The sequence below is a fragment of the Phyllostomus discolor genome, chromosome 15, assembly GCF_004126475.2.
Source record: "Phyllostomus discolor isolate MPI-MPIP mPhyDis1 chromosome 15, mPhyDis1.pri.v3, whole genome shotgun sequence".
NCBI classification, from domain to species: Eukaryota; Metazoa; Chordata; class Mammalia; order Chiroptera; family Phyllostomidae; genus Phyllostomus; species Phyllostomus discolor.
In genome coordinates, this window is record NC_040917.2 from 13,142,422 (window position 1) to 13,165,701 (window position 23,280).

Below are 23,280 nucleotides of genomic sequence, written 5' to 3' on the forward strand. Positions count from 1 at the left end.
AAGTTACTCACTGCCATGAAAAATTAATACCAATAATTGTGATATCTTTCTTTGGTACTATTGAAAATGGGAGGTTATATAGATTATGTTGCAACCTGGAAAAATATAATACTTGAGTGAAGTCATTAGGAGTTGTGGTTTTCACACCAGTGAGGTGGGGTGGGGGCTGAGAGCGAGCAGGACCCCACAAGTCAGAAGAATCTGGTTCAGTCCAGCTCTGCCACTCAGTAACCCAGTGGTCCTGGGCCAGTGCACAGGCCTTCCCGAACTTCGCTGGTTTTCTTCTGTCCCTGAAAGGAGATTCCGCTCTGCTTGTAAATGCAGACTCAGCACCTGACACAGAACCTGATACAGCGTTTATTCAGTGAGTGTGTGTTGAATGAATGAATGTGGTTGTTAAATGCTTTAGATGGAAGGTTGTGTATGAAGGAAGATTAGAGGAAAATACAGCAAAATGATAATGCCTATGTTAGGGTAAAGAGGATATGAGTTAATTGACATTTTCCCTATTTTCTATAATTTGATAGAATTTATAATTAAAAGAATAATCTAAACTTATTTTTAATCTTTCTCTTTTGGGTGTCCTAGCATACTTACTATTTGAAGAACCAATCTTGGGACTTGATTAATTTTTAAAAATTCAAACACCTTAGAGTCAACCTCGACCCTTTTCTTTCTCTCTCCACTTTACCCTTTCTACCTTATATCAAGTCTGTCGGCAAGTCTTCTTGGCTCTGCCCTTCAGAGTATGTATCAGAAATCCTGTCATTTGTCACCACCTCCACTGGTACCTCCTGGTTCGAGCCACCATTGGTCTCTCACCTGGAATACTGCGGTAGCTTCCTAGCAGGTCTCTTTGACTCCACTGTGGTTCATTCCCAGCGTATCCTCAACACAACAGCCAACGCGAAGATAAGCCAGGCCATGTCGCATTACTGCTGAGAGCCCTGCAGTGGCTTCTCGTGTCATTGGAAGTAAAAGACAAAATCCCTAACGTAGCCCAGAGCTCTTACTGCCTCTCTCCTCCATCCCCAAGCTCACATCCTCCCTTCCTTATTTCTCACCATTCTGCTCTTCTGCTCTCTGCCTAAAAACTCTTCCTGCAGGTATTTAAAGGGTGGGCTCCTTCCTCCACTTCAGGTCTGCGCAGATGTCTCCTTACCATGGAGCAGGCCTTCCCAGACCATCGCACCACCCTTTTCCTCCACCGACACCCCCAGCACTCTTCCGGCCCCTTCTCGGCTTTATTTTCCCGGCACCGTGGGACTCACTCCGTGTCTTTTACCAGGTGCGCGTAAGCACATGTATCTCCCCCAATAAGAAATCCCACGGAGGTGGGATTTTTGTCTGTTTTGCTCCTTACTATAATCTTAGCACCTAGAATAGCATCTGGCACATAGTAGGACCTCACTAAATATTTATTAAATAGATGAGTTTTTAATTGCTTCATATACGTATGTCTCAGTCTCAAATTAGTTTGGAAGCTCTTTGAGGGAGTGTCCGTCACATGTAGCTCTGGTATGCCCCCTCCCCGCCCCCCGGACTTGGCCCTCCGCAAGGGTAGGGAAGGCCAGGCAGGCGGGCACCCTAATGCACTGCGGTCAGTGTCAGTGGCACTGGACTCTCCGGCCTCTCGGGCTGGCCCTCGGCCCAAACCGCTGGAGGCAGAGGACAGGCCGTGCTGGAAACGTTCTGTATCTTGATCCGGGCGGGGGCTCCATGACTGCATACACGTGTGAAAGCTCACGCAGCTGTGTGTTTAAGATTAGTGCGCCTTTGGTACTAACTTGGATGTGTGTTATGACTCAATAAAAAGGTTTAAAAAAAGTTTGTTCCATCCTTTGATGTCGCCAGAGGAAGTTACATGTGCTAAATGATACATCAAGACAATGAGGAAAGAGTTCTGCATGTTCTTCCCCACTGAGAATTTCTATAGTTTATTGAAATTTTTTGTGTCGAATTCAAAATTAAAGTAAAATAATTATTATTTCCTTTGTCTTTTTCAGAGCTGGAAGTAGCAGAATTGCACAGAAAAATCAAAGAGGCTTTTGAAGTGTTTGATCACGAGGCGAACAATACAGTGGATGTGAGGTTCGGAAGTATTTTCTTTGCTCTCATTCTGGATTAGTGATAGAACTCATAAATGGAAGAGGCCCCTTTCGTCTCTTTTTTTACGTTCCTTGCATTTATCATGTTAATTAAAGTATTTATTTTGCTGTGCCCTATATAGGATCTTTTTGCTAACTGTTGTTTCATATCAATACTCTTTCTCATTCTTTCTAGTCTGGGGAAAAGAATGTATCTACATTGCCTATTCCAACCTATGATGCTCACTTCTGTGAGTCAGATAAACGGTACTGTAGCTTTGGCGTTAGACACAAATTTGGTGTTCAGTAAATTTTTGTAGAGTCAATGAACACAAGTTTCTTTTAAAATAAATCGGTATGTGTTATCAAACCACGAGTGGGGTACGACACAGAAAGATTAACAATGCTTAAGCAATGATATATTTCCCAAGTAAAACAATGAAAAGAACCAAAACAAAAGAATATAAGATGATGAAAGACACGAATAGTGGTAGATTAAGAATTGAGGACGGGAAGCAAAGAATAGGTTGAGACCAGAGAGCAAAATAAAGGCAAAAGGTCAGCACGTCACCATTCTTCTGCTGTCCCTTCCCCTTACCTCTGCTTTGCACACGGGGAAGAGTTAGCGGAAGCTCTGTCACAGTAGACAGCGGGGTGTCTGGTGCTGTGACTGCCTGGCAGCCAGTGGGATTTCCTCGCTATGTACAACACTATGAACTGAGCCCGCTGCTTCCCACCGGTCTGCCTGGGGCTGCCTGGGGCTGCCTGGGGTCTGGAATCTGACCGCCTGGGTTCCAGCCCTGGCCTGTGGCGGCGAGTGACTCATTCATTCCCCCTGCGCCCAAGTTCCACGCTCGCCTCACGGGCCTGGTGAGAGTACTCGGTGTTCCCAGCGCGGTCTGGAGACCTCTTGTGTCCCAGGGTCCCTTTCGTGGGTCTGTGAAGTCGTAACTATTTTTATAATAAGTCAAAGACAGTATTTGCTATTTTCATTCTCATTTTTTCACAAGTGTGTATTGGAGTTTTGAAAAAGCCACATGATGTGTGATATTGCAGCAGATTGATGGCAGAACCCAACAGGGGAGTCCAGCTGTCTTCTGTGAAGCCAGACGTGAAAGAGATTTGCAAACATATAAAGCATATAAAAAACCTTAATATACTGAATTAATCTCCCATCAGTGGATATTTAGGTTGTTAGGATATTTAGGACTTTTGCTATAATAGCCCATGTCGCAGAGAATATCTTGGTGTGCATGTTATTTTGCAAAAGTAAGAATTTTTCTCTAGAATAAATTAATTCTTAGAAATGTGTCGAGGCGTGTGAGGGTTTTTGGTAGGTGTTGCTGTCTTCACAGTAGTCTCTCACTTTGTTACCTGAGCCTGCCTGTCCCCCACTCCCTCTTACACAGACTTTAAAGTCAAACGTCAAGATTTTTGCTAATCTGATATGTGAGAAACAGAAACTTATGTTAAATTTCATTTTTGTAATTATGGGCATCTTTTCATATGTCTAAAAGTGACTGTATTTCCTTTTGTTTGAATGGGAAGTTCATGATCTCTCCCCATTTTCCCCATTGAATTGTTTATCTTTTTATACATTAAAGATCTTGGCCTCAGTCTGTGAAATGTATGCCATCTGTCTTTTGACTGTTTTTACTTTCTGATATTCAGAAATTTTAAAAAATAGTCAAATTACACATTTCTTGAGTGTGGATTTCATTTTTAGAAACAAACAGAAGTCACTGGAGTGGTTTTAATAGAGTAAATTAAAGTTACCCAGCATTAAGATTGTTTGATAAAAAATAAAAAGCATATAAATACCTCTAAAAGTAAAGAATACCTCTAAAGTGAAAAGCTAATTAGCTCATAGATTTAATTTGAAAGTCACTCAAATTGTATTCACAAAAAGTGTAGTTTTTTTACAATCTTTTTTTAAAAGAAATCTTTGGTGTTAGCAGAATAAATGTGCTCTAGAAGTCAGTAGAGTCCATTGCTGGCTCCATCATTGATTTTTTTTTATGTGCTACTCTCTTATTATGTCATTTTCCTTCTCTATAAAATGGAAATAATAATACCTCATCACATAAGACACGGGAATATTTAGGCTTTCAAGTGAAAGAATATGAACACGGTTTGAAAAGTATATAAGATGAGATCAACTTACGTGTTTCTTAACGACCCATTCTAACCAGTTGTGGAACAGATGGATGCTCAGGAACCTGGTGAGCGAGATGGCGTGGGGTCCAATTCTGGAAGCCAGGGGCCGGTCTTTCCCTCTCCCCAGCCACGTCTGCCTGTGTCACAGTGGTCTTATTACCAGCATTCCAGACTGTCCAGTGTCTACTCTATACCCGCCTCGCCTGCGGGAGGTTTTCCCTGAGGTTTTCTGAGTCACGAGGCAGTGCGTGCAGTCCGGCAGCTCCTGGTATTGTCTTGTTAACACGGAGTCTCCTTTTTCTCTGCTCCCAGTCAGCTTGGAGTGTCTCTGAGGCACACACCACCCAGTATTCGTCTGTCTTGCTGTTAAGGAGACTTCAGTTTCTTAAGCAATGGGCAGGGACCTTCAGTATTTTACGTCTTGTCTAAAATTCAATAAGATGTAGGTAATGAGAACCTTTTGGTAATGTATTAGAAATGACTCTTCCTAAGAGGACTGAGGTGCCATAAGTAATACTTCTATTTTTCACATTTAATACTATTGTTGAAGATAAGTGAATAAACATTGTATAATTCACTTTTATCAGGTAGTAAAGAGTCTGAGTAATGTGGAGAAATTGTTTGGACAGTTTCCCCAAACAATTTTGAGAAGGTTTAAGGCTACTAAGAGAGCTTTTGAAAAATGACATAGGTAAATGGGTCTGCATTGTGCAATGGAAAACATATTATAAATTACAAAAGAGGAATGAGATTGTTGGACCCACAGACTCCTTGATAGGGAAGAAATTCTAACACCTGGGGTTTATTCATGCAATGACATTTCACACATATGAATGAAAGGAATGGTGAACTGTGACTACGTGTGTAACTTAGATAAGTTTCAGAAAAATGTTGTATTATAAAACTTCAAAAGGAAGAAAACATTATATATAAATTTTCAACACACAGATTAATCATATCTTTGTTTATGAATCCAAAGACATCCAGGGCCCCGGTCCACATTATCCTCGGAACAGTGGCTGCATCTGTGGATGGGAGGAGGGGTGGAGAGTGGGGCTTTAGCTGTTTCTGCAGTGTTTTATTGTCAAGGTAGAGGTCTGAAGCCAGTGTGGCAAAATATTAGTGTCTGCTAAATGTTGGCATTAGATATATTACTGTTATATTTTTTCTGTACTTTTCTGAAATATTTCACAATTACACAGAAATAAATATTTTTCAAGGGTGGTCTACATCTTGTCTTTTCACCATCTTGCTTTCCAGTTGCTTTGTAACAAATCAATTTGCTTGTAATAGCCTTTTTAATGTACTGTGATTAAAAGAATAACAAAGTTTAAAAAAATCATCCGAAATTCTATCTCCTGAAATAACAATTGTTAACGTTAGAGAACTATCACTGTAGAGCTCTTTATATCCACAGGTAATAGGACACATGGATAGAAAGAGAGGGAGTTAGTAAGAGAGGAAGAAGGAGAAAGGAAAGAAAGGAAGAAAAAATTCTAGACAGCAGGGTGTGGCAAAAGTAGGTTTTCAGTTATGAGTATGCAAAATTCGGAGTTTACTCCGGTATTGTTATTCATTAATTATTGTATTATTTCCCACAGGAACAACTGTGGTATAGACCTTCTGCAAGGGCAGGAGTCTGTCTGTTCTGTTTACTGCTGTATTTTCAGCAACTATACTGTGTTTGTGCCACAGATGGTGCCCAATAAATATTTATCAAATGAATGAAGGAAGAGACTATCCTATAAAAATCAGATCATCATAGCCATACCTTTTAAAAGTAAAAAACATTATCCTGACTGGGTAGCTCGGCTGGTTAGTGTCATCCTGATGTGCCAAGGTCGTGGGTTTGATCCCTAGTACGTACAGAAACGAACCAACGAATGCATCAGTGAGTAGAACAACAGATGGGTGTTTCTGTTTCTCTCTCTCTAAAATCAATAAAAAATTAATTGTATTAAATGAAATTAAATTAAAGAATTTGCGGAATCTCATATGTTTGTTGACTGTGAGAGACATTATTTATTTTAAATTCAGAAAAGATAATGAGAAAAACATTAAGGTTATAATCTGTGTGTTTTAAAAAAATGTCCCATTTCAAATATAAAAAGTGTCAGTTGACTCCTTGCCATGGAAGATACAGACATTAGCACTTAAAAAATTCCTTCCACTTTTTTCTTTTAATTCTCTAATTTCTTTTATCTTAGTTATATTACTATTTTTACATTGACAAGGTAGAATATTCATACTTTGTTTAATTTTCACGCAATTTTTTTGTATATTTTTCCTGTATTTGAATAGAATTACTGCTAAGCATTATTTCTCCTTCATCCTAGAATTCTTTATTTTGATTTCTATGGTCAGGATTCTCTTGTCATTTTTTTTTTCAGAAAGTGTTCATGGGTATTTTTCCTTAGTCCTTTTGTTTAAAATGTTCTCTTTATAGTTAAATACTTTGTACTTGAATGACATTTATAAATTTATACCAGCCTTAGTAATAGTTGCAAAATGTTCCAGTGTATGGTTATACCATTATTTGCTATATCTCCTAATTTTGGAAATTTGGATTTTTTATACTATGATGCTACTATTGTGTCAAGGTTGAAATTACTAATGTGTAATTGTTCCAAGACTTTATCTCTTTCCTAGACTGCCAAAAGTGAAATCTTGTGAGTCCAAGTTCTGTTCTCTTGCCTTTTCCTAAAGAGGAAGACAGTCTTTCCTGTTGGGAGACAGGGTATCTTGCTCTACATAACTGAATTCCGAGAGGAGGGTGGTGGTGGGCGCAGGCAGGAGACTGCTGAGGTCTGGATGTCTGTGTCCCCTAGGTTCCTACAATGGCATCCTAACCCCCGCTGTGATTGTGTTTGGAGGCCGGGCCTTCGGGAAGTGAGCAGGTAATGAGCTGGAGCCCTGTGGGCAGGATTCGCCCTTAGGAAGGAGACAGGGAGCTGGCTGGTCTCTTCTGCCACCTGAAGCCCAGCGAAAGCATTCATTTAATAAATATTTATTGGGCATCTACTGTGGCACAAACACAGTTGTAGTTGCTGAAGATACAGCAGTAAACAGAACAGACAGACTCCTGCCGTTGCAGAAATTCTATACCACAGTTGTATAGGCAGCACCCAGAGAATGCTGTCTGGGAAGCGGCTTCCCACTAGACGCTGAATCTGCCTGCACCGTGGCCATGGGCTTCCCAGCCTCCAGAGTTGTGGGAAACAAGTGCTTGTTGTTTGTAAGCACTCGATTTGTGCTGCTTTGTGATAGCAGCTCACACTGATGAACACAGAAACCCAGAGGAGTGTGTTCAAAATGCCAAAGGGGGAAGTCAATTTGAGAGTGAGAGTCGTGGACCTTAGTTTATGATACGAAAGGGTTAATCAGGAGAGGGAGTTAAACTCTTAAAAGCCAGCTTTGACTAGATAATGTGTCCTATTCATGGGTTGGAATGGAAAGAGAACAAAGTGTAGAGAAAAGTCCCTCCAGTTCCCTTTTACCAGCTGTCCAGAGCCCCTCCAGAATATTAGCCGCTATGGTGCTGATTTCTAGGGATAGCTCCAAAAACAGTGGGCACTACAAGGAAATACGTATACATATACACATGCATATACATATACTATTTTTTTTTACCACCCCACCCCCTTTTTTTACTCCAGTGGTTACATGTTCCCATAGTATGGTACTGTGCCATGGGGTGGGGTCCGACCCATGATGAAGTTCATTTTCATGGCTGCCTCCATCCAGAAGTCTGGAATGGGTGTAGCTTTCTAGTTCAATCTCAGTATGAGTGTGTAAATGTCCCCCGGTTTTAGTGTGTTGGAGGGTGACACAAAGGGCATGGGGCCTGGAAATCCCAGTAACTGTGTCCCAGGATTTACAGATGGGAGCTGACGGACAGGAGGGTGTTGTGGCAGAAGAAGAACACTTGGGTTCAGGCTACTCTGCTGAGGGCCCTTCACTGGCTGCTGGGACAAAAAAGACCCTTTCTGCATTCGTTATCTCTGGAGGCCAACTTCGGTGGACTCTGGATTGTAAGCATCTGACTGTTGTACTTCCTGTGCTGTCTCGATCAGGAGCAAAACTGGCCGAATGGCTACCGCACTTCGGAGCCAGAGGCCGGGGTGGGTGGGTCTCAGGGAGAGTACTTCCTGGGGCCTCTGGGCGTGGACCCCCTTGTGGCTCCCAGGTTTGTACTCCCGTAACGCCAGCCTCTGCTCCTGGACACAGGAAGTAAACTGCTGGATCCACTCGAAAAGCGTCAGCCCTGTTCCGTGTGCAAGACTTAACGCAAATACATAATACAGAACAGTTCATGGCAGCATCTTCGTTAGTTCTGAAAGGCAGAGGGATACAAACCCCAGCATATTACCACGTGCACAGATGCCCGCGGGCGTGTTTAGAAACCTGGTTCCCTCTCATTTTTTCTGGCAGGGGCCAGGGGACCACACAACCTTTGCGGTTTTCTCAGTTGATGCCAGTGTCCTATTAAGATATGTTTGGAGATAGGACGGAAGAGGTGGTTATTCCTTAGATGCCACCTGCGTGACTACGGTCCCGAGTCACTGGGTGCTGGAGTTTGTCACAGCACTGACCACTGTCCTCACGGAGTGGCCTGACTGAACTGTCTCCACGGGAGCCCAAGGACGGGCTCAGGGCCCCTAGACGTCTCGGTGAGCTGGGCCCTAGACTGAAGTTGGTTGAGGGTGTGGCCTGCTCAGGGGAGGCTGACGGGCGTAGAAGAAGAGCCATTGTTGTCTTGCTACTCCTGGCCAGCATGCCATGAGGAATGTTACCCTTTGAAGCTTCCTGCGCAAATCAAGGGCTGTGGGCACTGGATGCATTTGTAGTCACGTAACAAAGTCCAGGAGTGTTTGAAATTGCTCCAGGTGTGCGTGGCCGGTGGGCAATGAGAAAGGGCAGTCGCGGTAGTAGCTAGTGGCTCTGCCTTGTACACGAAACCGGTCAGTCCATCTTCACACAGTCAGGTGTCGCGATGGAATTCGGCGTTCTCTGTTCTAGATGAAGGAGTGACAGCAACTTGATCCCTTTCATCTGCCGAGATGGTGAGGCAAGATCTCCGAATCTGTTCTCTCCCTGGGGGAGGGGAGACAGGCAGGGCCGGGTGCTCTTCCAGTGGCCGTGAAAGGGGATGTGGTTTCGTTACCAGGGTCCCAAGGAGCATGGTGTGGGGGCGGGGGGTCATCATCCCTGTCTCCGAGGGGCTCAGCGTGTTCGGAGGCCCCTGCCGAAGGCAGCGGTGAGCCAGGCTGTAAGCGAGCTCTGGGCGCTGGCACCCAAGCGTGTGTCTGGCTAATTAAAAGGCGTGGTAGCTACACCGGCAGCTAACCCAGGGCCTTCTTCTATTTCAGTTTTTGCGTTACTGAGAGGTGCCACTCAAGTGTCTACTTCTCTCTGAAAACCACTCACGCATTTAAAAAATAATTATCAACCTTCCACAAGAGCTTATTTTAGGGCCTCTTTCCTTTGCTCACCTAACTTTAAGAGTATTTTTGTTTTTAACCAAAAGTTTATATTTCTTGTCTCTCCTGAGATAGAAATGTATTAAAGACAAAATGGACTTGCTCTCTAGGTTCTGGAACACGTAGCAGGGGTGTTCACCCTGCAGTCCGTGGGCTGCATGCGGCCCAGGACGGCTATGAATGTGGCCCAGTACAAAATCATAAACTTACTTAAAACCTTTTTCTCTGCTCATCAGTTTTCCTTAGTGTTTATGTATGTAATGTGTGGCCCAAGACCACTCTCCATCATCCAGTGCGGCCCAGAGACACCAAAAGGTCGGCACCCCTGGTGCAGGGCGGTCTTCTGTCTACAGACAGCGTCGATTACATGGCAGAGAGCGTGCGGCTAGTTCTGTGGGGTTACTGGGGAGTGCACGAGTGAAGGTGGGTCGGGGTCATTCAGTGACTGACCTCGTCCGCTGCCCGAGGGAGCCTTGGCCTTGTTCTGTAGGCAGTATTGATCCGTACGCACAGAGAAGTGGTAAGACTGGATTTGGGTTTTTAGAAGGAACACTCTACCTATAGGATGGTAGGTAAGTTGGCATGTGGACTAGAGCAGTGTGGTTCCTCTTTCAAGGTGCTCCTAAAAACAAACGACCAAAAACACCACACACACACACACAGAAAAAGCAAAGACTGAAACAGGGACTTGAAGAACAAACTTCAGCACACCAGCTCTAACAAGTAGTGGCTATAAACAAGAACATGGAGCAAGTGGAATCTCAGTGAGAGCTTGGGGAAAATTTGAGTCCCCGTGTGGGCACAGGTGACCAGGTTCTTGGTGATCACGGACAAAGAATTGACCTGAACACACAGAGTTTATAGCATAAAGAGAGAGAGAGCAGATTTATTAAGTGATAGTACACTCCACAGAACATGGGCGTAGGCCGACTCCGAGCAGAGGTTGACCTCAGGGGCTGGAGGGATTCTGTTCTCATAGGCGGCCCCTTCCTGGTTACTTTTGGCAGGCTTTTACTGCGCATGTGCAAGTGGTTGTATTACTTTAAAGCTACTGAGCGTGTGGTCTCCCATGATTTTCCTCGACTGGCCACCGGAGAAGGGGGTTGCACAATGTTAACTTATTCTAATGCTATTATAATGGAGCACGGGTCGTGCAGCATCTTCTGCGCAGGTGCATTCATGAGTCACCGTGACTCGGTGCCTTTCCGGAAAGCAGGAACAACCGGTCTTAGAACAGGGTCTCTCTCCTGTATGAATGTCCTTTGTCTTAGCCCTGGGGCACCCCGGGGTTTCCTCCTCCCTGACTACCTCCTGCCTCACAGGGGCCTCGCAGCTGCCCCAGGAGCCCAGCTCTTTCAGGGCGGCACACAGAAAAAAAGTGCCACAGAACTGGCCCCGAGAGCTCTCCAACCTGAAGACCCACCTGGTGGCGCTCCTGATCCCACAGCCTAGAGCCTGGCAGAAACAAGGACCCCCCAGGGGCAGGCGTGGAGAGGGAGGGTGTCTTAGCCACGCCCTCCCAGTAACAGCCCCTTTGATGACTAAGCTTTCTTTGCATTCACCCTTATCTCTGTGTTCTGAGGTGGCCTCTGGCTCCGGCCCTGACCTGGGATGCCCTAGCAGTCTGGGCGGGGGAGGGCACACATACTTACGTGGAAAGGTCTCCATTGTTATTCAAAAATAGTCCACTCCTTAAACAAAGCAAACTACAAAAAAAGTCTGCCTAATAACCAGCCGCCCAGATAATGTCCTATCATTGTCTTTCTCTTCATAGCTAAGCATCTTAATAAGAAAATGAGTTTGCTTTTATGGACCATCTTCACTATGTTAATACTGTGTGATTCCACTTGTGTGTGGAATCTAATGAACAAACTGAACTAACGAGCAAAATGGAGACAGACTCGTAGAGAATAAATAGAGAGCAGGCTGACAGCTCTCGGGGGGGGGTGTGGAGGGGGGTGGAGGGATCAAGCGAAAAAGAAAAAGGACTCATGGACATGGACAACAGTGTAGTGATTGTGGGGGGAAGAGGGTATAAGGAGGATAAATGATAATGGAAAAAATAAATAAAAAATAGCCCTGGCTAGTGTGGCTCAGTGGATTGAGTGCCAGCCTGCGAACTAGGGAGCTGCCGGTTCAATTCCCAGTCAGGGCACATGCTTGGCTTGCAGGCCAGGTCCCCAGTGGGGGGCATGCGAGAGGCAGCCAGACATTGATGTGTCTCTCCTTCTCTTCCTCTCTCCCTTCCCCCTTCTCTAAAAATAAATAAATCTTTAAGGAAATACAATAAAAGTATTTAAAAAATAACATGCAGTTTGTAATTTAATTCTTTCTCCCAACTCCATCCCCATTTGAACTGTGCTTCCCGAGGTCACTAGTCATCTCTTTCCTTGTTTCCCATGACGTCACCTTTTGTTTTCTCCAGACATCATCTTTGCTTTCTCAGCTCCTTTTGGGGACAGCAGTCCCTTCGCTTGGCTTCTGAATACCCACCAGAGTCTCACCCCCATCCCTCTGTTCACTTACACCCTTTCCTGGGAGGTCTCCTCCGTACCCAAGTCTGGACCTAGAAAACATAAAGGATTAAAATATACGTGGGTGAATTTCTTTATGCCAGTACTGTAAAACTTAACCTTTTCATTCTTTTAAAAAGCATTTTGTTTTGACATTAATTGCAGAGTTACAGACACGCAAGAAAAAATCGAGTGTTCCTGTGCGTCCTCTGCCCAACTCCCCGGATGGCTGGAGCCCGTGGAGCTGGTCCCTAAGACCGCCGTGGGCTGTGTTACCAGCTTCCCCACTGACCTCCCTCCTCCCTTCCAGAGTCCGACTCGGAGCCCTAGGTTGCGTTTGTGTTCTTGTCTCTGTAGTCCTCCAAGCTGTGACAGTTCTTCAGTGACCTTGATTCTGTTGAAAAGTCCGTGAAGGATGTCCCTCACTTGGGGTTTGTCAGGTGTTTTCTCGTGCATAGACTGAGGCAGTGCATTTTTGGCAAGGCTGTCGTAGGCCTGATGGTGTGTTCCTCTCAGAGCGCCGTGGTGGGGGTGCTCGGTGCTGCCATACACCCTTCCCGATGACCCCAGTCTTCCTCACTCGGTTAAGGTGGCGTCTGCCAGTTCCCCACTACAAACACTTATTTTTCCCTTTGTAATTCATAAATATCTTGGGGGGAGGTACTTCCAAGACTATGCAAGTATCCTCTTTCTCCTCAAACTTTGCCCACTAATTTTAGCATCCGTTGGTTGGTTTACCTGTGACAGTGATTACTGTAGTATTTGCCAAGTGGTGTCTTAGTGTTGCTTTGAAGAAGGAAACTCCGTGACCATGAACTTTTTGTTTGGGCAGTGAGCAGCCATTTGGCCGTGCTGAATTTGGAATTATTTAATTTAGACCTTTCACAACCACAGAAAATGCTACAGCCCATTAATGTAGTACACATTTATTTAATCCTTGTTATCCCCAAAACACCTGTGAGAAATATGCAAAAGGCACAGTGGTTCTGGTCTGCTCTGAGTCTTTTTCTCTGCCACTCCTCTCCACCTCGAGTCACACTGGGCACCCAGGTTTGTTCTAGGGCGGTGTCATGGCAAAGTCTGCTGAGTGACAGGAGCTCCGGAGTCGGAGGCTGGGGACAGCTTCCAGCAGAGCTCTGTGCCGGTTGCGTTCCCAGAAGGCGAGTCACGCGCCTTGGCCAAGTTCTAGTCTCCTCATTGGCAAGAGGGGGGATTCTAACACGGATTGATGTGTGAGTTAAATGAGTGAGTATCTATGAGTATTTTTGAATTGAAAGGCATTTTCTAACTGTAAAGTGTTCCCAAATTCATCTGTTATTTAACAAGTCAAGTATGTACTGAGTCCCCATTATGTGTGAGCTCCTTCGGGGTGTTGGGATGTGGCGGTGAGAGGCCTCTGTCCTCAGGGGACTCATATTTTAGGGAAAGAGATGGACAGTATGCCAGTACACAGAGAAATAAATGCACTTGCAGATGTAGTAAGTGCTGTGAAGTGGAAAACCAGGATGGCGTGATAAAGTGCGCCGTAGAAAATAAAACAGAATGGCGGGTTGGAGAACAACCAGTCAGGTGGGATGAGACGGCCCAGACACCCCGGTCAGGGCAGTGTCTCTGGACGTGACTTCTGAGTTGCGATCATTCAGGTTAGGAGTCAGCAGACTGCAGCAGACTCTCTTAAGATTAAGGTTCTTCACATGAAGAACTGGGGACAGCAGATACGAAGGCCCCACGAAGGGGGAGGGGTTCGGGGTGTCAGGGAAAAGCAGAGGGCGCGGGGTCGCTGCGGCGCTGTGAGAACGCGGTGGGAGAGCCAGTCCAGCGGCCAGCAGAGGCAGCGTTGTGGGGCGCCTGGGAGGCCGCGCACAGGAGTTCAGGTCGGCCGTGCAGTGGGAGCTCGGAAGGTTTTAAGCAGGGGAATGACAGGACTCGATTTTCATTTTGAAACGATTGTTCTGGCTGCTATGAGGACCTGGACGAGGTGGTTGGTAAGAGCAGGAAGAGACGGACTGTGTGGAGACTATTGTGGTGGTCCCGGCAAGAGAAAGGTGGTCCAAGTAGGGCTGCAGTGGGAAGAGTCTTGTGGTGGTGGTGGGCTGAGTTTTGACCCCTACAAGTCCTGTCCCTGTCACCCAGTGCCCCAGAATAGAACCTGATCTGAATATACGGTCTCTGAAGAGGTGATTGGGTCAAAATGAGGCCATTAGGTCAGGCTCCAGTCCAACCTTACTGTGGTCCTTCTCGAAAGAGGGAATGTGACAGGGGCGCCAGGGATGCATGTGCGCACGGGAAGGATCAAGCGAGGACACAGGGAGACGGCGGCGGTCCGCAGGCCGAGGAGAGAGGCCTCGGGAGAAACCAGCCCTGCCACACCGTGATTCTGGGCTTCCGGCCTCCAGAGCCTCGAGGAAACACACTTCTGTTGTTCAAGCCACCCGTCCGCTGCGCTTTGTCGTCACCTCCCTGGCAAACGCACGTGGTGGCGGTAATGGTGACGGTGGTGCTTTCTTTGTTCACGGCTGTGCCATTCCCTACAGTGAGCACCCACGTGTACTTTGTGTCTGCCTCCCGCACTTGATGGTGCATGCATGGCGGGAGCAGGGGCCTTTCTCCCTGACTCGTGACAGCCCCCCCCCAGCGCCTGGGGCAGTGCCTGAGCCAGGAGACGCTGAGTCTTTTTATTTGGGGGCCACAAACTCTGGTAGGTGGGAGAGCGTAAGAAACAGTAATGTAGCCAGTTAGAACCAGAAGGTTTTCCGAAAGCATATGTTAGCGGTGGAAAAATGACCCTCACTCGATTAGAGGGATACTTGGAACAAGAGGCCTTTAAAAAAAAAAAGTAGTTCTGTAAATAAGGAGATTTAGCCATTATTTCAGCTTCACTTCACGGCTTTGTCAGAATAAAGCTAATCCGTGGGAAACACCCTCCCCAAGGGCAAGGCTTCCCCTTTGTTGTCTGCCCCGGGCATGCAGTCGTGTTCAATCACTGTTTACTCAGTAAACGGGAATATTTCAAATCCTTGTGTCTTCCTAGAACATTTTGAATTGCTTTTAACGTTCTCTCATATCTATCCCAGTATCAGTTATTCCACAGAGAAGGTAAAATATTTTGCCTGTTCTTTCCTCCCGCACAGTTGCATCAGTGGTCTTGAATCGGGTCTTGACTTGTCCCTGTCTTTGACCTTAGACTGCCCTTAAACGGAAGACTCGCAACCCAGCTCAATGGCACTAGCTCCACCTTGTGTCGGAAACGAGGTACCGCACCCACTGAATGCGGGCACGCCAAGAACCAGCCTGCCCCGAGGTCAATTTTAAGTGGCCCAAATGCTGTACACAAATCAAATGGTGATATCACTGCTGGGCAAGCTTGTTGTGACTCATTTTTTCTGAAGTGACTTTGTCTCCATGTTTAGCACTCTCGGTGTAGGACAAGTACAGAAACAAATTCTTAGTGTTTAACCACAAAGGGTTTTGGAGTTGTTTTGTAGTCCTTACTAAGATTGATGGCCTGATCTTTTTCTGGCCCCTGTCTTTTCTGGCCCTGCTCTTGTCTCCTTAGCTCGCCTCTGGGGGCCTTAGTGCTCCCGAGGCTGAGCTGTTGGCCGTGTGGTTGCCTCCGGAGCGGCAGGTTGCCCGCCCCACCCAGAGGCCATCTGGCGCGCTGGGGGCCCACCTGGCCCCTTCTGCTGCGTGCCCAGGTTCTTGGCACCAGGGCTACGGTGTGAGCTCATGTGAGCTCATCTTCCTCAGTGCCTCCGGCCTTGTGTTTCAGGATCTGAGAACAGGAGAAGCTTAGAGTCGTCTTTGTTTTTCTCCTGTAATTTCCCTTGACTTTCCTCTCAGGGACCTTGTTTAGGAACTTGGGAGGCCTCTGGGTATACATTCACCCCATTGCATAACCTTTGCAGGAAAGATCACATTTGAGAAGAATGGGCTGTTAGTATTTAGACATCATCTCCCTGCCTCTCCCTCTGCCCTTCTGAACCTGCTTCCCAGGCTCCCCCCACCTGGCCTCTCCTGGGCCGTGCCACCAGCCAGCCTCCTTGGGCCAGAGGTCGCTCTGCCACTCTGCCGGAAACTGCTTGTCTGCCCAGAGCCTGCGCCCAGTGCTGAGCACGCGTCACTCACACGACCCGGCTCCCCTCCTGCGGCAGCTGGCACAGAGCACAGTGCCGCCTGCCTTGTTGTTCGGCCAGCTCCCCACACGCCTGTCCTTCCCTGCGAGGAACGGCGGACCGACAGCCAGCCTGCGCTCCACGCGTGCTGCGTGGTGTTCTAGGTCTCATCAGTGTGGCTGGGTCTTTAATTTTCAGTTCTGAAGTACTGAGTGAAAAGGCTGTAACTCATGTATTTTACTGTGAAACTGATGGTTTAGACATCCTTGATAATCAACATTCCAAGCAAAAACGATAAAAATAGTGTGCCACAAAAGAGCCAATGATTTTTTATATGTAGTTTATATGAGACAGGATTTCCATGATTATTTCTTATCACTTGGGTTTGTATGGCTGCGGCTGAAGTGTGCTTATCTTGTTTTGTTTTTAATAAAAAACTTTTTATTAAAAAACTTCAAACTTACAGATAAATAGGAAGCACGGGGCACTGAGCAACTGTTACGCACTCTCACCTGGACGCATCTGTTCCTAACACCCTGCCGCGTGTGCTGCTGCTCGCACGGGCTCCCTCTCTGTCTCCACGTTCTTCTCATTCTGCGGTTGCGTTGAGAATGAGCTGTAGACACTGCGACCTTCTCTCTGGAATACTCCAGGGTGTGTCCTCTGAGAACAAGAACACTCTCTGACATAAGCCACAGGCTTTGTGTGTGTGTGGGGGGGGGGGGTTAAAGATAATTTTAGAATCAGAGCACTTCGGGAGGACTTGGGAGAGTCATTCGCTCACTCCTCTGCTCCTTGCAGGTAAATTCTGTGACAGAACAAAGCTGATCTTTTCCGAGAGCGATCAACTCGCTCCTGCAGGGACCAGGCCTTAGCGTGAACGTGTGAGTTAGAAGGCATAGGACAGTTTTCGTGGCAGGTGTGTGCGTGCCCCCTCTAAACAAACACATAAACCAACACTATCCAAACGAAACCTTACCCGAGGGCCACATGCGTCCCTTGGATCACAGCCGTGAGCCCTAGATCCATCCTCAAGGCTCCCATAGGGTGGGATTCCACAGCTTTCTTTAGAAGCACCTGTCACAGGACATTCTCCTTTAAGTCTAATTAAATGCTCTGTTGTGATTTATGTGAGTCAGCAACGTGCAGTGGTTAAAAATGTGAATTCCAGCCTGCCGGTGTTCGAGTCCATTTCCACTGTTCACTGGGATCTTGGAGAAAAAAGTCACCTAACTTCTCCTCATTATTTGTAAAATAATAGTACCTTCCATTGACAACTGCTGTGACAAGTAATTGGGTGTGAATATTTAAAGCCCTTTAAAACAGAGCCTCAAGGACATAATAAAAATTTGGTGTCACTGTGTCCTGCTCATGCAGAGTAGCCTGGAGGGGCTTCTTCTCGCATCCCTACAGGCCCTGCACGATAGGAAGGGGTCTGGGTGAGCTGGGCGAGCTGTTCTTCCCCGAAGTCTCGGAGGTCCCGTCCGTTCCTAAGCCAGAAGGCTCACTCCCAGCCCTGTCTTCCACTTCCCCACTCTCATCAGACTTCTCCTCAGCTCCTGAGAGTCTGCTCGTCTGGAGGAGACTATCGCTTGAACAGATTGGCTGGAGGGGTCCTGGGCAAGTTATGTGGCTGTTTCCTCGCCTGTAAAACGGAGCCCCAGAAGCACGCACCGCCTGGGGTTGCTGTGAGGACTGCATGGGTGCTCTGTGCACTGGGCCGGAGCAGCGCCTGGCACCCAGCGAGTGCAGGACACTGCCTGTGGCTGCTGGGTGGGGCGCACAGTTGTGTGCTCTGTAGGTGTGGCCTGAGCTTCCTTATCACCAGCACTCTTTAGGGGGTTTTCTTCCTTTTTGTGTACACCTCTAAGAGACTCCTAATTCTCTCAGCCTTTGGTAAAGTTTTTAACAAAAGGGATCATTTTGTTAATGATGCAGGGAGGGTGGGTACAGGGTAGGAGGCAGTCCCGGCGGTTACGGGAGGAGAAGAGATGGAGGAATGGGAGGGAAGGGGGTGGCGAGAGAGAGCCTTGGACTGCTGGCTAAGAGAGAGCTAGTGCTGGCAGGATTTGGGGGAGGGGCTGGGCGTGGAGGGGTGAGCGGGGTAGTTACCAGGTAAGTACCTTGGGAGGAGCAGTGGGATAGGAAGAGGAAGCTGCGGAGTGGAATGGTGGGAGGGGGTCTGGCGCTGTCGGAAATCTGTCCTGAGGCCGTAGGTTTAAGTGCCCTGCGGCTGCGCAGGGTCACCTTCAGCCTCTGGGCAGACACTGTCATTCCCCTTCACAGGTGTGGGCGGAGGCTCGGAGGAGCGAACTGACACTTAACAGAGTCAGCTCATAAGCGACTGGCCTTTCTCGTCCTTCCTCCTTTCTTTTCAGTTTCTAGAACTTTCGGATTTTGGCCTAGGGAAGGCTTGCATTTACCGACCAACGCAAACACGTCTTTCTTCTCTCCTTGGTTTACTGGTCCACCTTTTACTTTCCCCAGAAAGTATCTTCCACCCTCTCAAGGAGACATTCACCGAGTGACTTTGTTTGCTGGGCCGCATCTGCTCTGACGTGACCTAGAGCAGCGACCGTCCACCGTTCCCGTCCCCAGGCACACGCGGACCCATCACCGCGATTCTGCCGCACAGTTTCACGTTGTTTGCTGCCCTCACAAAGACCGTTGCATGATTTTGACTCCTTCACACCAGACAGCTACTGCTGTGGTGGCCGTTGTCATTTTCTTATTTGGCCGTCAAAGAGAAAAGAGGGCAGTGTTTTAAACATTCCCGCAGCACACCGGGTGGAAATCGCTGACCTAGAGGAACAGCACTAGCCTGTTCCGAGTTTCTGTTCTAAGACTCTCCACCCCTTTTCCCCAGGGAGATCGGAACTATCGTCCGGTCGTTGGGATGCTGCCCCAGCGAGGGAGAGCTGCACGAGCTGATCGCGGAGGTGAGTGGGGCCGAGGAGGTTTTGTCCCGCGGAGTCCGTGTGGCTCCGCCTCCTCGTAATGGAGAGAAGGGTTCCTTCCCAGAAAGTGAAAATGCCCTCAACTTCTAAATGTGCCCATGAGAACATCAGGGTGGCTTGTGAGCCACCCGGCCAGCAGGGTCTGAAACACTGCTACCAGATCTCAAGGAGCGCAATGGGTCAAGTAAGGCCCCCTTTAGGCACCGCACTCTCTAAACTTAGTTGGAAAGGCCTGTAGCCACAGGGCCTGACTGTATGCAGAGAGAGGGTTGGCAGGTGACAGATGATAAGTAATCTGATAAGTAATATCAGTTCAAGGGGGATAGAAGCAGAAGTAGGGACTGTAAGGAAGCTGGAAATGAAACTAACTTTCAGAAGGAGTAGTACACATAATATAATAACCAGAACGAACTTGGCGTTGACCAGGCAGTCTAAGAATTTTCAGAGCACGATCGTGTGCAGTAGAGTAGGCGAGTGGCTGGAGACGTAGCCCACACAGCGGTGCTGAGCAGCCCAGGGCCAGCCAGGCAGCCGCACGCTCGTCGGTTTTCCAGAGAAGTGTCTGATCTCATTTCACGTGCAGCTTTCAGTTCAACACAACTGAGCCCTGAAGGGAAAAAAGCTCCCTGGGCAGCCAGCAGGAGAAGGGTTTTTTCAGAAATGCTTACCTAGGCGTGTGGGTTCAGGGGGAAGCCAAAGACGACAAAGAGAACAAGGTGAAAAGGCAAGGAGATGGGATTTTGTTTCTTTATTCCTCACACTCAGGGCAGTACGTGCTCTGCAGCGGGATAGAGAAGGGCGTGGGGGTGCCCGGGTGAGGTGCGTCAGCTCTGGGAGCGGCGGCCTCTCCACGGTACCGCTGCTTCAGAGTCTGCTCCGAAGGCCAGTGAGCTGACGCCGAAGGAGACGTGGTCTGAGCCCCACAGCACGGTGCGAAGTTCAGGGATGGGAGATTGGGAGGATGATCCTGCTGCCCCTTGGTAACTAATAAGCAGTACCAACTTTTCATTAGCATTTAAAATACCCAATAAAGCAGGAAATCTTTACATTGTTTTTCTATTTGGAGGTCCAATAAAGCTAATTTTACCAAGAGTAGAGGAAGACGCACTGGTTTGAATAGAATTTCTTTATAAAACGTAAAGACATATACAATGTAGAAATGAACAATGACATTTAAAATCAATGTGTTATATATGTGATTTTGAACATATCTTTGGCCTGAATAAGTTTATGTCCTCAATTTGACCGGAGTTCTTTTAGGGAGTTTTCTCATTAGGGAGAATGATGATCACTGTTTATTCATCGCTATATTCAGATCTGTGTTGTGTTCACCACGACGTATTTGCTTAAACCGAATCTCAGCTCAGGATGAAGCTTGCCCTCCCATCTCGCTGCAACAGAATTTTAAGCTGTTGCTTTTGTCACGGGGTGGGGGTGGAAGAGTACCCTGGTAGTGACTGTGACCCCAACACTCGTGGCCTCTGCCAAAGGGGAGACACCACGCCTAGGTGGAGAGAAGCTGACCCGGAAGGAAGGGCGTGGGTCACTTGGGGTGGCTGGAGCCCCGTGAGGCCCCCCCCAGAAACGGGAAATGGGTGGCTTGACAGCCACGGACTCCCGCGCTGCTCGAGCTGTAGACTCAGAGTGGGAGGGAGCTTGTCAATGACCTGACTTCGCCACCTGTTGAGTCTTGGCGTCTCTGATGCTCCAGCCAAGAGATGATTCAGTCTTTCTTTCTCTGTTTCTTTTTTTTTTTTGATACTCCCAATAAAAGAAGAGACTTAAACTTCAAAGAATCACATATTCTAATTTTTGCACAATAGCCTCTGGAATGTTGGAGTGAGTAATTTTTCTAAAATAGGCAGAGGTAACAGTTTTTATATTTTACATCTGAAATATCTTATGGTTTTCATACTTCTACTACAAATAGTTAAAAGTTCATTGCACGTCTTATTGGTGACTGGAACTAGTTGAGATGTTGTGCTTTACCAACCATCTCAAGTACTGAGATCACTTGCTTTTGTGGAACATGAAATAGTTCAGTTTGCCGACTGAGTGTGAGGTCATGGGGAGGAATGAATTCTCACTGTGTGTTTTATGGCGCCTGTTCCATGAGCTCAGCCTTAAAATAAATAATGTTTTAGTGAGAGGAGAGATGGCCTGACGCTTTCGCTGTGGGACCGGGAGCAGAGCTTTATTGGGCGATGACCCCACCGAAACACGTGACCGACGCCGAGGACGGACATAGCCAGGCACTCACCCGCGCAAATTTGCTCAGATGCAAAACCGATGAAGAAAATTGATTTTACTGAAGTAGAGCAAGAAGCAGTATTTGCCTCATGCTTTGAGACTTAGATAAAGGTTGATATGCTTTAACATCCTACAGTATTTACATGTTTACTGAGACACCCCCCCCCCCCACGCTGGGGAAGAGGGTGTAAGGAGACCCCAAAGGCACTATGGTGGCCTTACAGAGGTGGGGCCTCTGCGTGTGGCAGGGAGAGGTTTATGTCTCCTTCAGGGTGCCCGTGCCCATAATTCTTTGGGGGAGGAGAAGCGGTGGGTGTGCCAGGGCCTTGGTCTTCCTGGGAAATGTGCACTTACACTATGAAGGTGAACTCACTGTCGACAGTACATGAAGGCCACGGCTGGGGGATCTCCCTGCCAAGCGACTTCATTACACTTGCATTCATAAAGGCTGCCTCAGTACTTTCCCATCACGACCCCCAGTCCAGCACAGCAGCCCTTCTCTCAGGTGAAACAAACTGGATCGTAACACAACTTTGCCTCATTCACGTTTGGAGTGACAGATATGTTTGTTCGGTTTGTCTCTGCCCTTTGAAGAGGAGGGATGCACTGGGGGGTTGGCTGTTACTCCCCTTCTCCTGTCATTCCAGGGAGGCAGGTGCGGAGCCAGCAGCCATGGAGGCCTCGCTGCTAATGAGCACGCCCTGTCCACTAGGCAGAGGCCCGGGGCTAATGACAGGCTAGTGGACCCTCCTGGCAGTTTAACACATTCGCACCACCTGCCTGCTGCGTTTTCTGGTTGGGAGGCAGGGCCACACTTCAGTAGAAACGGTTAGTTCAACGTGGTGAGTCAAGGAGGATGTGTCTCAAATTTGAGCACCAGAAGCTGCTTCTTTGAGGAGGAGGTGACGTTGCGTGACCTGGAGCCCAGAGTGCGAACACTACTGATAGAAATACTGATCACCATAACAGACTCTCGAGGTTCCCGAGGCACCTTCGTGTCATCCCGGGTAACCTTCACGACAGCCACGTAGGGGAGTGCTGCTGTTGTCCCTGTGCTGTAAACGAGGACGCTGTGGCTCAGGGAGGAGTTCATCAGAATGTTTTCTGCTCTCCTTGGTCTAATGTGCGGTTGTGTTGTGATACTTTTCCATGAGAGGACAACAGCATTTTTTAAAAACCCTAATCCATGTTGAAGTGAAGTGGATGTTCCCAGCATGACTTTGCTGTAAGGGAAGAGATGACAATGAATTCCAAGGCTTTCTGGGCTCGTCTGCTGTAATTTAGCACATCTTTCTTGAATTCGTTTCATTATAAGTTGGCTGGCTGAGTTTTCTCCTAAAGAAGGTGGGTCTGAGCTGTACCACTTTCTCTGTATCAACTCTGTAGAATCAGTTCTGAATTTTGAATATCTGTCTTGCTAATCTCCGGCAGGTAAGTGGAAGAAATTATGCTTGACGATAGTGGTTTAAAGTCTTTGGAGGACATACGCCATACACGTTTTAGTAAGTACGTACATCTCACAGTTCCGGAGGTCAGGAGCCTGACACCAGGGTGCCTGCGGCTGGGTTCCTCTGTGAGGGGAGGATCTGCTCCAGGCCTCTCCCCTTGGCGCGGAGAGGGCTGTCTTCATGGTCACGTGGTGTTCGTCCTATGTACTTGTCTGAGTGTCCGAATCCCCCCTTTTTATAAGGATACCGGCTGTGGTGGCTCAGGGCCCACCCTAA

At 47.4% G+C, this 23,280-nt stretch overlaps 1 protein-coding gene across 1 annotated transcript in view; it reads left to right on the forward strand.

Moving 5' to 3' along the window:
• EFCAB2 (EF-hand calcium binding domain 2) overlaps nt 1–23,280 on the forward strand; it is a 56,851-nt gene that overhangs the window by 25,516 nt on the left and 8,055 nt on the right. The window contains exons 2-3 of the mRNA XM_028531380.2: nt 2,007–2,091; nt 19,216–19,288. Coding sequence (XP_028387181.1) covers nt 2,007–2,091; nt 19,216–19,288 — 158 coding nt within the window. The remainder of the gene's footprint in view (nt 1–2,006; nt 2,092–19,215; nt 19,289–23,280) is intronic.